We start from the raw sequence: 14,021 nt of genomic DNA, 5'->3' as shown, positions 1-14,021 counted from the left end.
AATGGCTCTGAGGAGGGAAAGAGTTTTGCCTATTTCAAGGAATTCAAAGACCAAGGTGGGTAGAACAGAGTAAGTAAGCGGAAGAATAAAGAATGGGAGAGATGATTAGGCAAGGGCCAGAACAGGGCAAGGCATTTTAGGCTATGTTGAACATTGAATTTTAATCTAAGTTTAAGGCAAATACAGAATTAGAAGAGTCTCAGCAAGGGAGTGACATGATTCAATTTATTTTCAAAAGCTTTTTCTTGCTGATGTGTGAAAAATTAATTGGAAGAGGGCCACAAGAATGCACAGCTGCTGGGACTGACATCATACGAGGCCAAATGATTCAATACCTCTTGCCATTGACCAAGGGCACATCATCTTCTAAGGGACTGTTACAATTAAATTCATTATGCTTTCATTCCTATTTTCATCACTCAACACAGAGTGTAAAGCTTTTTGAAACCCTATCAATTCTAAGATAGGCATTATTAATAGTCCCATTCTACAAGGAGCAAACTGAGGTGTATAAAGTTAGCTTGCCTTAACAACCTAGCAAAAATCCTGCTTCCTTCCAGTTTTTTGTTTTTTTCTTTTTAGGAGGTACCAGGGAATGAACCCAAGATTTCGTCTATGGGAAGCAGATGCCCAACCACTGAGCTATATCTCCTTCCCAACGAAAGTTGTTTCTTTCTCTTTTGTTTTTTGTTTTTAGGTGCCAGAGATTGAACCCGCCCTTGTATGTGGGAAGCAGGCACTCAACCATTTCAGCAACATCTGCTCTCCACTCTTTCAGTTTTTTTTTTTACAACTTTTTTTTTCAATTTCTCTCCCCTCCCCCCCCCCACCCCGGTTGTCTGTTCTCTGTGTCTATTTGCTGCGTCTTCTTTGTCTGCTTCTGTTGTTGTCAGTGGCACAGGAATCTGTGTTTCTTTTTGTTGCGTCATCTTGTTGTGTCAGCTCTCCGTGTGTGGCACAATTCCTGGGCAGGCTGCACTTTCTTTCGTGCTGGGCGGCTCTCCTTACAGGGCACACTCCTTGTGCGTGGGGCTCCCCTACGCAGGGGACACCCCTGCGTGGCAGGGCACTCCTTGCACGCATCAGCACTGCACATGGGCTAGCTCCACACAGGTCAAGGAGGCCTGGGGTTTGAACTGTGGACCTCCCATGTGGTAGACGGACGCCCTAACCACTGGGCCAAGTCCACTGCCCACCCTTCCAGTTTTGAAGGAGGGACTTTCAGCACTTGAGGAAAACATGAAAACCATTACTCAGTTTAAACCAGTTACTACTTTCTATCATGGGAACTTGGAGAGAAGGTCTGGGAAGAAAAGGATAGCTACTGAAAAATGCAAGGTTACTCAAAGGGGGAAAGATTGCAAAAAACAAGTTATTAAATATAGTAATAAAAATATATACATCTTCAGCCATATATTTAGCAAATTAACACATTTTTTATCATTACAATCTATAAAGAAATCACTATCTTTTTTTTTCTTTACTCAGTGGTGATAAATATTGAGATAATACCAGAAACTATATATAACCTAGTAAGTAAACTGCTCTTGGAATTCACTCTATTAATGAATTCAGTGCAAGCAGGTTAAAAAGCTAGGAACTACACAAGAATTCCCAGGCAATAACAATGATCTTTACATATATATTTTATCATCCCTTTAACAACCAAAGGAATGATGGCATCATAGCTTGGATAGGAATTCCTTTTCTTATTTGATTATCAACAAAACTATGTGTGTATGTGTATATATATGATTACAAACAGCATAGATTTAGCTTTAGGAAATTTTCGCTAATAACTCAGCAGCAACTCCCTAAATACATGATCCTTATACCACCACTCCTGGTGATGACTAATTCAGTAGAAATATCATCTAAAGAAGCCTAGGAGGGGTCATGAAGGATATTATGAAAAACAGAAAGAACACTTTCCCAATATGACTAGAACTTTAACAAGGTACAAGTCAAGAGAAATTTCCTTTCCTATCCTGACAGCTCTATATGGCACCAAACAAAGAGATTTTGAAACAAGAGCACATTACCTGCTACGACCTGAAGTGCTTTATTCCATACAAATGGCAAGCTGGCAATGATGCCTAATGTGATGAGTAAGATCTGGGCTTTGCTCCAGGTTAAGGTATCAAAAAAGAGGAGAGAAGAGAGGCTCAGAGTTTTACATAAGAAAAAGCAGTGGCGCTTCTGTCTCTCAGGTATATGACCTCATAAAGATTTCAGGTAAGATATTTTCCCTCATTCCCTAGAATAAGGTTGAAGACATTAACAGGGCACTGTCTACGGGAAGCAAGTTTGTATACACAGGAGGGGTGTATTTGCTGCTTAAAGTCAAAAGCTCATTCTCATTTGCCAGCAGAGGACCTAGGACTATCAACTTAGAACAGAAGGCTTATTGAATATGTGCTTACAGCCCATTTGAAATTTTCAATTTGCTAAAGGCTGCCAAGGCAATATACCAGAAATGGGCTGCTTTTACAATGGGGGTTTATTAGGTTGCAAGCTTACAGTTCCAAGGCTGAGGAAAAAAAAACCAAATCAAGGCATCAGGCAAAGCTCTCTCCCTGACCAGCTGTGGAAGATCCCAGATTTCCCTCACATGGCAAGGCACATGGCAGCATCTGCCAGTCTCTGCCTTCTACAGGCTCTGTTGCTTTCAGCTTCCTGGTTTCTGGGACTCTCTTTATCCTGGGTTCTGTTGATTTTAATTTTCGGAGGTTTCTGTCTGTCTCTGTGGCCCCTTCTCTTGTATTCATCCACTTACAAAGGACTCCAGTAAGAGGATTAAGATCCACCCTGGTTCACACCTTACCGAACAATAGGTTCACACCCACAGGAACTGACCAGTTGGGGTCCACAAAAGACTCAAATTACCACAATCATTCTTAGTTTGTATCTGTTCCTCTTGAAGATATAAAAGAGCTGAATCACCATTACTGAGAGGACAAATTCTGGTGTCTCAAGGAGACTGACAAGAGAATAAACTTGGATTTACCTACGCAGTACTCTAACGCCTGATAACCTCTACTTGCTCCCACTAAGTACATAGCTTTCAGCTACACTAGCAATCATATAATACAAAAATATCAGTGTTGAACTATCATACTAGCTAGGTATGTATTATATCAATATGCAGGGGAGCAAAATGATACTGCAAAGCCTGAAAATATGGTTATGCATTGAAGGAAAACCTGGTGAAAAAATAGAAGAAAATAAGTCAACAGAAAAGGAAAGTGGTATTTATTTTGCATTCGGCAAATATTTATTGAATATCTACTGTTTTAGGCACTATACTCAGTGATGAAAATAGACAGATGTGGTCTAAGTGCCCACAGAACTCTTCAGTAAGGAAGAGTGACAACAAATAAGTAAAACCAGTATACTTTGGAAGTGCCTATGTAGGGCATCTAACCTAGTTTTTGTTTTTGACAGGAGGTTGGGGAAGCAAAGTATACTCTAAGGTTGGATAAAGGAAAGCTGAAAGCAAAAGTGTGTCCAATGTTCCCAAAGGAAGACTTAAAAATCTAGCCAGCTCTCTTATAAAGCATTTACCTACCGTGGAGGGAGGCATGAGATCTCAGGAAATCTGATTAAAATCTACCTGAAAAGGATGTACTATCTACTAGGCCAGCATATAATTAACTATGAAGCTCTATTTCATACTCATAAATGAATACATTGACATTCTGGTCTGTAAACCAAGATTCTGTGACACTGATTTTGAGTTAGTCTCTTTGGGCCTGATCAATTCTAGGTAGCAAAGACTGGGTGCTAGAGTTGAACTTCTGGAAGAATAGGTTGATGACTGATCCTGGATGGTGTTCAGTCAGCCACTCTCTCAATATGGCATATCTATCTCTGTGGCTTTATAATTTCAATAATAATAATATCAGAAAGTGTTAGGGATGATTTTTAAATCTGATAAGAAAAGTACCTGAGCATAGTGGGAACTCACAGTTGTTAGAAGTATGAAAGAATAAGCTTAAATGAACTCATTCTCTAAATCAAATTGGTAAGTTGTAGAGGGGACAGTGGCAAGAACCATAAAACAGTAAAGCTTCTCAAAAATGTATGTGTATGTGTGTGTGTAAAAACACACATACATACCTGTACTCAAGGCAATACCAGTGCCACGGTGAGAAGCAGACATTATCATGGTAAGAGGCCACCTGCAAAGAAACACACACAATTTAAAAAAAGAAAATATGACACCACAGTAGAAGGCCCATCCTGACAAATATAAACTTCTGAAACAATCACTATAGGAAAAAAAAAAACAAAACAGCTTTCACACTCTTGTGTTTTCACTTTCTAGTTAGAAAAATTTTTAAATGATATATTTACAAATTGTTTCTCCCTTTTGCCAGACTGCATCACTGACAGAACTGAGCAGAGGAACTAATTGTAAGAAAAGCCATATAACCAAGACAAGCATAGAACAATGGCACAAATTGGTAAAAAGAATCAGGAGCCTAAAACCCAGAATGCACTGAGACACCCAAAAATGTCAAAGACTACAAAAAGGGGACTTTAAAATTGTATTTAGGGAAATAAAGCCTCCTAACTGGGTGGGCAATTTTAAATTAACAGATGACAGAGAGTCTGAAACAGACTGTTGACCTATTTTATTTGTCAAAGAGAATGATTATTAGACTGAAAAAGAGAGAATACTGATTTGAGAGAAGGGAAACTCTAGCAAGATAGGGAAATTGTAAGACATTGCTTAGCATTCCAAAAGAGTTTAGGACTCCTGGACCAGAAGAATTAAATCCCATGACTAAAAGATCCTACAGACAAAATATATGCACTGTTCTGGTAATCTTTTAGGAACACTGGCATGAAAATGGAAGTGGTGTGAGAGACTGCTGATGTCAAACATTACCCTAATTTTCAAAAATGGAAAAAACCATAGCCTGGTTAACTTAGCACTGAGTAGGTAAGGGAGATTTTATATCCAAAAATAATCATGACATTATTTCCAGTCCCACATGTCTTCCAGAATCTTGCCACTCACCATGTGGGTCTTTAGGCTCTCCCCTTGAACCTGGGTGGGACTTCAATGCAGCAGAAGTAATGCTGAGTGATTACTTATACCACTTTCACTTAGTGCATTTGTGCTCTTATTCTCTCTAAAATGCTGATTTTGGAACCTAGCCACCATGCTGTGAAGAAGACCAAAGTAGCCTATGCAGGAAGATTACATGGTAAGGCTCATGTGGAGGGAAACTGAGGACCTGTCCAACAGCCAGCATAAACCTAAGACATGTGCAACAGGCCTAGAAAATAACCAGCCCATATTAGAGGTGGTCAGAGGGCTCCAGGAGGAATAGCTCCAAGGGGGAAAAACGGAACTGGTGATAGCTGTGTCAGAAAATTTGAGGCTGAATTAGTAATACATAAGGGGAAAGCTAAAAATTAACAATTCCAAGATGAATAAAACATTGAACAAGGAATCATAATCATAATATAATGTAGGTACGCGGACTTGGCCCAAAGGATAGGGCATCCGCCTACCACACAAAAAGTCCACGGTTCAAACCCTGGGCCTCCTTAACCCGTGTGGAGCTGGCCGATGCGCAGTGCTGATGCGCGCAAGAAGTGCCGTGCCACGCAGGGGTGTCTCCCGCATAGGGGAGCCCCACGCACAAGGAGTGCGCCCCGTAGGGAGAGCCGCCCAGCGCGAAGGGTGGTGCAGCCTGCCCAAGAATGGCACCACACACACAGAGAGCTGACACAACAAGATGATGCAACAAAAAGAAACACAGATTCCTGTTGCTGCTAAGGACAGAAGCGGTCACAGAAGAACATACAGCGAATAGACAGAGAGAGACAGAGAACAGACAATTGGGGTGGGGAGGGGGGTAGGGAGAGAAATAAATAAAAAATAAATCTTAAAAAAAAGTAATATAATGTATAGCTCAGCTACAGACTTTACAGTTACAATAACATAAATATGGAATACTGATTTAACCAAAATTATGGTACAACAATATTGGGAAGATAAAGGGAAGGGATGTAGGTATATATGTTTTGATTTGTTTGGTGGGGTAGGGAGTATATAATAAGAGCTAAATTTATATCCTCCATTATAGAAGGTTAATAGTCAATATAAAAAAAATTGAGGAATCATGAAATAGCAGTATGAGCATGTTATTTAGAAATATGGAAGGAAATACAAAAAAGGAACAGCTGAAATATCTGAAAGTGACTACCTCCAGAAAATGGTAACCCAGGGTAGAGAACTATATTATTTTGTAGTATAAGCACTGTAGTACTATTTTTTTAAAAACGTATGTATACTTTATTAGTATCAAAAAAATTAAAATTAAGTTTATTAAAACTAGACAGGCTTTTTCATCTTAACAGGACAAAAGGATAAGATGGCCTCTAGAAAAAGAATGCCAGTTTAGGCTGTGATTAGAAATGCATTATTCAGAACAAGGAAGGTATATTCCCATTCTGTGGTGGTTAAATGACACATGGGCATATTGCATTCTGTGCTTTGGGAAACTTTAATAAACTCTTATCTGTCTAGAGGAAGGGAATAAGGCTAGAAAAGTAAAAATTGAGGATGCTAAGAGAAGTCCCAAAACTAGAAAAGAATGATAATAAAGTCCCCTATCACTGGAGGTATTCAAGCAAAGGCAGAACAACCATTTATGAAAACAATGCAGAGGAAAATCACTCATTACATACAACAGTGGATTCAAACTCTTTTTTTGATACAGCATCCATTTTTCAAATGCAAAAATCCAATATATAAAACAGATCAGGAGCAGATGTGGTTCAAGTGATACTGCTTCTGACTACCATATGAGAGGACCTGGGTTTGATCCCTGGGGCCTCCTGGTGAAAAAGAAGAGAAAGCATGCCCGCACGAGTTTCCATGTGGTGAGCCAGCGCCTGCGAGAGTGCCCGCATGGTGAGCCAGCGCTGGGGTGAGTGCCCGCGTTGTGAGCGCAAGTGCCTATGCAGTGATCCAGTGCCCGCATGAGTGCCTGGACAAGTGCCCGTGCGGTAAGCCAGTGCCTGCACAAGTGAGTCACACAGCAACATGACTCAACAAGAGAGAGACAAGGGGAGAATCAAGGGGAAACGCAGTAGAAACCAGGAACTGAGGTGCCAAAATTGACAGGGAACCTCCTCTCCACATCAGGAGTCTCCAGGATTGAATCCTGGTGAATCCTAGAGGAGAGAAAATGAGAAGACAACATAGTCAACAAAAAGAGCTGGGTGGGAGGAGGGGAAGGGAGGGGGAAAAAACACTTAAACAGATCAAAGAAAAACTGAGAGTCTGGAGGCCATTCTGCATGTTGTCCAGTCTCACACAAGCCTCCCTAGAGGTTTAGTGGAATATTCAAAGCCCTAAGGAGCACTGTTGAACACTAATGCAATTGACAATTAAACTTTTAAGAACTCTTTCAACTTTTAAGTTTTAAAAAAATTTCCTAATAACGTTTTAATGACTCTTGTTACAATGCCTTGTATTCTTCTCCTAGTAAACTTAATCCCTGTATACACTGTTCCTTTGATAAATGTACTCATTTTATAAAGACTTAAAACAGTGTATCATAAATTGCTAACAACAATCTACTGTTCATGTCTCCAAAATGAGCAGTAATCAAGAATAAGATACCAGATATCTCAGACATCTTTCCCTGATCTATCACCCTGGAAACAGTCCTATTTCCAGTGTTTCTTTTTACCACAGTATGTCTAGAGTTTCACTATTGGAAAAGCAAAAAAGGTAGTTTAAGACTAACCTTACTAGCCTACTACCATTCTTTATACGGCCTGTGAAAAAAGGCTAGAGCTTTATAAGAATATGGAAAGTTCTTCATCATTAGAATCTTTCCCCAAACCTTTTATCTCCTGATAAAAGGTTTTTCCATAAAGAATTAAGAATTGAGAACACTTGTTAGCCTCCTTCTGTTTTAGTAGAATGCCCAGTGTCTGCAATCAGAATTATTCCTGGAATGTGGCTTGGGAAAAATCTGAAGGGTTGCATTATTTGTGGAGGTTGTTAAAAAATGACCAGCCTCCCTGGCAGGAACCCAAGTAAGGAGAGCAGCAGAGCTCAAGATGCTTTGCTGGGTTAGCTAGAAGGAAGCAAATCTGCAGGGATTTTTCTTAGACTCCATCAGCAATAAAAGCCACTATCTATTTCTGACAATAAATTATGTAGATATACATGGGTGTGTATAAACACACATGTGTATGTCTGCATACTTAATATATCCTAGCTCTTTAAGCTAAAAGGGCCAAAAAGTAACAATATTCTGGTAGCAATGAGCACGTGTAGCAACCACATCTTGATTTCTAAATACTCTTCTCCACTAACAGGAACGAGGATTGGGAAGGGAAAATACAAAATGAGCCTGGAACATCTTAAGCCAGAAATTAAGCAAGTACTCAAAAAGTAATGGTGACATGTCAAAAGGACACATGAGCCGTTCAGAAGAACCCACTAGTGGTTAAGTCTGGGACAAGTTGAACATCAAAATAAATAATGAGACTAAAGCTCTTTGAGCAAAATAAGAATCCTTGAATCCACACTAATTGCTAAATTAAAAAATGAAAGAAAAAAAAAAAAAGCTTCACCCAAGAATATTAAATAAATCTAATGGTTGGTGCATAAGAAACTGCAGTTTTAGACTGAATTTTAAATCATCATAACTAGGCTCAAACACATCTTTATTAATCAAAATAGGAACCATTATAATCAACACATTTTTGCCAATGAGAAATAAGTTTGTTTATTCCTGTAGCATAAAAATCTATGCTTTGGAATTCAACGAACTCTCAGAAAGCATTTTCTGCATCCTGCTTGTTGTGGAAGCATTTTCCCTGCAAAAAATTGTCGAAATGCTTGAAGAAGTGGTAGTTGGTTGGCAAAAGATCAGGGGAATATGATGGATGAGGCAAAACTTTGTAGCCCAATTAGTTCAACTTCTGAAAAGTTGGTTGTTCTGTTGACCAATGCTGGCTACAGGCATTGAAACTTTCAGTGCCTCTCATTGATTTGTTGAGCATACTTCTCAGATGTAATGGTTTCACTGGGATTCAGAAAGCTGCAGTGGATCAGACTGGCAGCAAACAACCAAACAGTGACCATGACCATTTTTTGGTGCAAGTTTGGCTTTGGGAAGTGCTTTTGAGCTTCTTCTTGGTTGAACCGCTGAGCTGGTCATTGCAGGTTGCTGTATAAAATCCACTTTTCATTGCACGTCACAATCTGATCGAGAAATGGTTTAGTGTTGTTGCGTAGAAGAGAAGACAATTCAAAATGACAATGTTTTTGATTTTCGGTCAGCTCACGAGGCACCCACTTATCAAGCTTTTTTACCTTTCCAATTTGCTTCAAATGCCGAATGACCATAGAACAGTCAAGGTTGAGTTTTTTGGCAACTTCTCGTGTAGCTATAAGATGACAGCTTTAAAGATTGCTTTCAATTGGTCATATAACATAACCACATTTATTCAAGGATGTATTCCAACATCAAACGGCAAATTTCAATAATGCAAAACTGCAATTACTTTTGCACTAACCTAATAATAGATGACATGATGGAATTAGAAAATCAGCATTTGGCAACCATCACAGTAACAAATGATTGCGGCAAGTATCCTCAACAGATGCTGACAGGAGTGGATTTAGATTGAGTGGCTGAGTGCCTGCTTCCCATGTACAAGGTCTCAGGTTCAATTTCTGGTACTTCTTCAAAACAAAACAAACAAAAAAGCCAACTCTCACTGGGGAGCAAATGTAGCTCAGTGGTTGAGTGCCTGCTTCCCATGCATGAGGGTCCTGGGTTCATTTCCTGGTATCTCCTTTAAAAAAAAAAGATGCTGGTAGGCAGAAGTTTGATGAGAAATGGAATATTTAGAGCATCAAAGTATTTCACCACAAAATATGTATTAATTAGTAAATAAGAGAGAAGTGGATTTGGGTCAACTGACAGAGCATCTGCCTACCACATGGGAGGTCCAGGGTTCAAACCCAGGGCCTCCTGACCCATGTGGTGAGTTGGCCAATGGTCAGTGCTGATGTGTGCAAGGAGTGCCATGTCACGCAGGGGTGTCCCCTGCATAGGGGATCCCCATGCACAAGGAGTGTGCCCTGTAAGGAGAGCTGCCCGACATGAAAAAAATGCAGCCTGCCCAGGAGTGGCGCCGCACACACGGAGAGCTGACACAGCAAGATGACGCAACAAAATGAAACACAGATTCCAGATGCCATTAACAAGAATATAAGCAGATACAGAAGAACACACAGGAATGGACACAGAAGAGCAGACAACTGGGGGGGCGGTGGCTAAGGAAGGGGAAAGAAATAAAAAATAAATCCTAAAAAAAAAAATTAGTAAATAGCTTATCAATGAACTTTATAATGGAGAAAACTGGCAGACATATCTTAAACAAGAGACAAAATTAACATCACCAGTAATGGGATAAGTCATCATGTGCCTCTTCAAATGATGTACTGAGATCAGAGCATCATCACTTTAAGGATTTTCCCACCAAAAATGCATAAATCACAAGAAAACACTAAAGAGACCCAAACTGAGAAACATTCTAAAAATGTCGAGGTCATAAAAGACAAGCAAAGACTGAAAAAAACAGTTCCACACTGAAGGAGATTAAAGAGACATGACTTCAGTTGGATCCTGGACCTATAAAGGACATCATTAGGACAACTGGCAAAATATAAATGAAAACTGAAGATGAGAGGATAACACTGGATCAATGTTAATTTTCTGCCTGTGATGACTGTACTGAGAGGAGAGTCCTTATATTTAGGTAATACACGTTCAAGTATTAAGGAGTTGTGGTAGGCAAAAAAATGGACCCTAAAAGGATGTCCATGTTCTAATCCCTACACAGTAAGGGCAATTAAGGTTGCAGTTAAAATGAAGGTTGCTAATCAGCTAAACTTAAATAGGGAGACTATCCTGGATTATCCAGGTGGGCCCAGTGTAATCACAAAGAGCCTCCTGTCTAATGGAGTGACTTCCTATGACATACAAAGGAGACCCACAAGACTGTTGGGAATGTTATATCAGCAGAAACACTTCCAGCTTGGACTGAAAGGGACATAGAGGACAAAATGAAAGAAGGCTGTTGTAGCGGTTGGGAGCTATGTACCCCAGGAAAACATGTTCTTAAACTTATTCCATATCCATGGGGGTGAATCTACTGTAAATAGGAACTTTTTTTTTTAAAGATTTATTTATTTCTCACTCCCCCTCATTGTTTTATGCTCGCTGTCTGCTCTCTGTGTTCATTCGCTGTGTGTTCTTCTGTATCTGCTTGTCTTTTCTTTAGGCTGTACCAGGAACCAATCCTAGGACCTTCCAGAATGGGAGAGAGGTGCTCAATCTCTTGTGCTACCTCAGCTCCCTGGTCTGCTGCATCTCAAAGTCTAAAAGCTCATATAAATCTTAGCAGCTCAAAAGCCCCAAATCTCCATCAAAATCAGAGATGGGAGAGGCTCTGGTTATAACTCCTCCTGGAGCACACTTCCTCGTCATCTGTGAACCTGTGAAACTCAAGAAACAAGTTACCTGCTCCCAAAATACAATGGCTTGACAGGCATGGGGTAACAGTTACAGTCATTCTTATTTAAAAAGGGAGAAAATGGAGAAAGGAGTCATTGGTCCCAAGCAATTTTGAAATCTAGCCATGCAAACTCCTTTTGGTTTCAAGGCCTGAGAATAATCCTCCAGAGCTCTTAAAGCTCTGCACTCAGAGGCATACTTACTTTTTCATTAAAGGCAGCATGTGCTTTTACAATTAAGTGGTTTTTATCAGCTTGTTTCTTGTCTGTAGAATGTTGGGGATTTGACAGCTGTTTAGTTCCTCATTGCTAAAGCAAATACCATGCAGTGGCTTAAGTGAACGAAATGTACTGGCTCAAGCTTTTAAGGCTAGGATAAGTCCAAATCAAGTCATCATCAAAGCAATGCTTTCTCCCTGAAGGCTGTGGTATTCTGGGACTGGTTGTCTGTAATCCTTGTCATGTTAGCTTGTCACGTGGCAAGGCATATGGTGGGATCTCCTGGTCTCTTCCTTCTCTGCTGGGTACCATTGATGTTCACCTTCTGATTGTTCCCTCTGTGGTCTTCTCTCCATATATATCTGAATTGCATTCTGCTTGTAAAGTATTTCTATCCTAATTGAGGTAGGCTACACTTTTTTTCTTTGAGTTGATGCTATAATGGGTTGAGATTTTGGGGGACATTAGAATGAGGTGAATATATTTTGCATGTGGGATGAACATGAATATTTGGGGAACAAGGGTGATATATGATAGGCAAAATAATCATTCCCCAAAAGATATCTTAATCTTTTAATTCCCAGAAACTTACATCACAAAAGGGAATTTGCAGTTAAGAATAAAATTAAGGACCTTAAAATAGGGAGATTTTCCTGGATTTAGTGAGTGTGTCCTTAAAAGTGGAAGGGAGGGAAGTAGACACGGCTCAACTGATGGAGCGTCCATCTACCATATGGAGGGTCCAGGGTTTGATTCCCGGGGCCTCCTGACTGGTGTGGTGGGCTGGCCCAAGTGCAGCGCTGCCGTGTGTAGGGAGTGCCATGCCGCGCAGGGGCATTCCTGTGTGGGAGTGCCCCACACGCAGGGTGTGCACACTGCAGGGAGAGCCTCCCGTGTGAGAAAAAGCACAGCCCGCCCAGGACACATGCAGACAGCTGGCTGAGCAAGATGATGCAACAAAGGGGAGACACAGATCCCCACTGCCGTTTGATAATGCAGGTGGACACAGAGTAGCGCACAGTGAATGGACATGGAGAGCAGACAATGGGGGGAAGGGGAGAGAAATAAATAAAATAAACCTTTAAGAAAAAAAAGGGGGAAGGGAGGCAGAGCAAGAGGTCAGAATGATAAAACATAAGAAGGACTCTGCTGTTCTTGGCTTTCATGATAGAAAGAGAGGACTGAAAGCCAAGGAATGTGGGTGACTCTAGAAACTGGAAAACATAGGGAAACTGATTCTTGCCTCCAGAAAGGAACACAGCCCTGCCAATACCTTGTTTTTAGCTCAGTGAGAACAGTGTTGGACTTCTAACCCACAAAACTGTAAAATAATAAATTTGTGTTGTTTTAAGTCAATATATTCATGATAACTTACTATACAGCGTCAATAGAAAACTAATACAGGAACACTGAGACATGACCCCTTCACATATTCTTAAATGGTTCAGAAATGTTAGCAACTGGAGAACTCTGTGTACTACTGCTGGAACTTTCATGTAAATTAGAAATTATTTCATAATAATATTTTTTAATTAATGGAAAATACATTATGATCTACAAGAACGTGACAAATGGTAGTTTTTTAGAATCAAATTACCTTTCTAAGGCTAGAAGACAAAATTTTAACTCTGTTTAACCCTTATGTTACTACTCTCTTCCCTAAAAGGTTTACTTCATCTATATAGCTGTAGCCCAACTGAGTAAAAGGGAGGGAACCATCAGGAAGGCTAGGGCCAATCTCCAGAGCTTTTACTCACTACCTCTAGATTCCCTGGCTCTAGAACCCTTACCTGTAGATAGTGAGGTGAGGAGACAAAGGACGATTTGAACCTAAGTTCTTGGTCCAGAACCGCTCCATCTCTTCTTTGGCTGTGGTTCCCATAGGAATAGCACTAAAATAAAACCAGAAGGCTTTAAAGGGATTATACTTAATCTTGGTTTAATATTTTTCCATGATAAAAAGTTTTTTAAAAAGGTAAAGTGACCGGACAAATGCACTGTATTAGGAAAACACCGTCACCCATTCCCCCTTATCTTTATGCCAAGTTCAGTTCAGTTATTAGTAACTTCAGTAACTGCAGTTCCATCAGAGCATAATTCTTCTAGTCCCACCCAACACACAAACTCAGCAATGAAAGCCCAACTTCTTTCTTGTTGGGCAGTGGAACAAGTACAACATTTAAAAACCATTCACATAAATGGACTATTCTTCTCCTAGGCTTTGAGTGCTGTC

General features: G+C 40.1%; 1 protein-coding gene across 2 annotated transcripts in view; it reads right to left on the bottom strand.

The window, feature by feature from the left end:
* Positions 1-14,021, bottom strand: part of SDHC (succinate dehydrogenase complex subunit C) — a 40,696-nt gene that overhangs the window by 13,228 nt on the left and 13,447 nt on the right. Inside the window, exons 3-4 of one of the 2 annotated variants that reach the window (XM_004448320.2) lie at positions 13,579-13,699; positions 4,120-4,181 (exon numbers count right to left, since the gene is read on the bottom strand). In XM_004448320.2, coding sequence (XP_004448377.1) covers positions 4,120-4,181; positions 13,579-13,699 — 183 coding nt within the window. The remainder of the gene's footprint in view (positions 1-4,119; positions 4,182-13,578; positions 13,700-14,021) is intronic. The other variant, XM_004448319.2, reaches the window with a different exon arrangement.

The sequence above is a fragment of the Dasypus novemcinctus genome, chromosome 13, assembly GCF_030445035.2.
Source record: "Dasypus novemcinctus isolate mDasNov1 chromosome 13, mDasNov1.1.hap2, whole genome shotgun sequence".
Classification (NCBI taxonomy): domain Eukaryota; kingdom Metazoa; phylum Chordata; class Mammalia; order Cingulata; family Dasypodidae; genus Dasypus; species Dasypus novemcinctus.
This window is presented reverse-complemented; position numbering and strand designations above follow the sequence as displayed.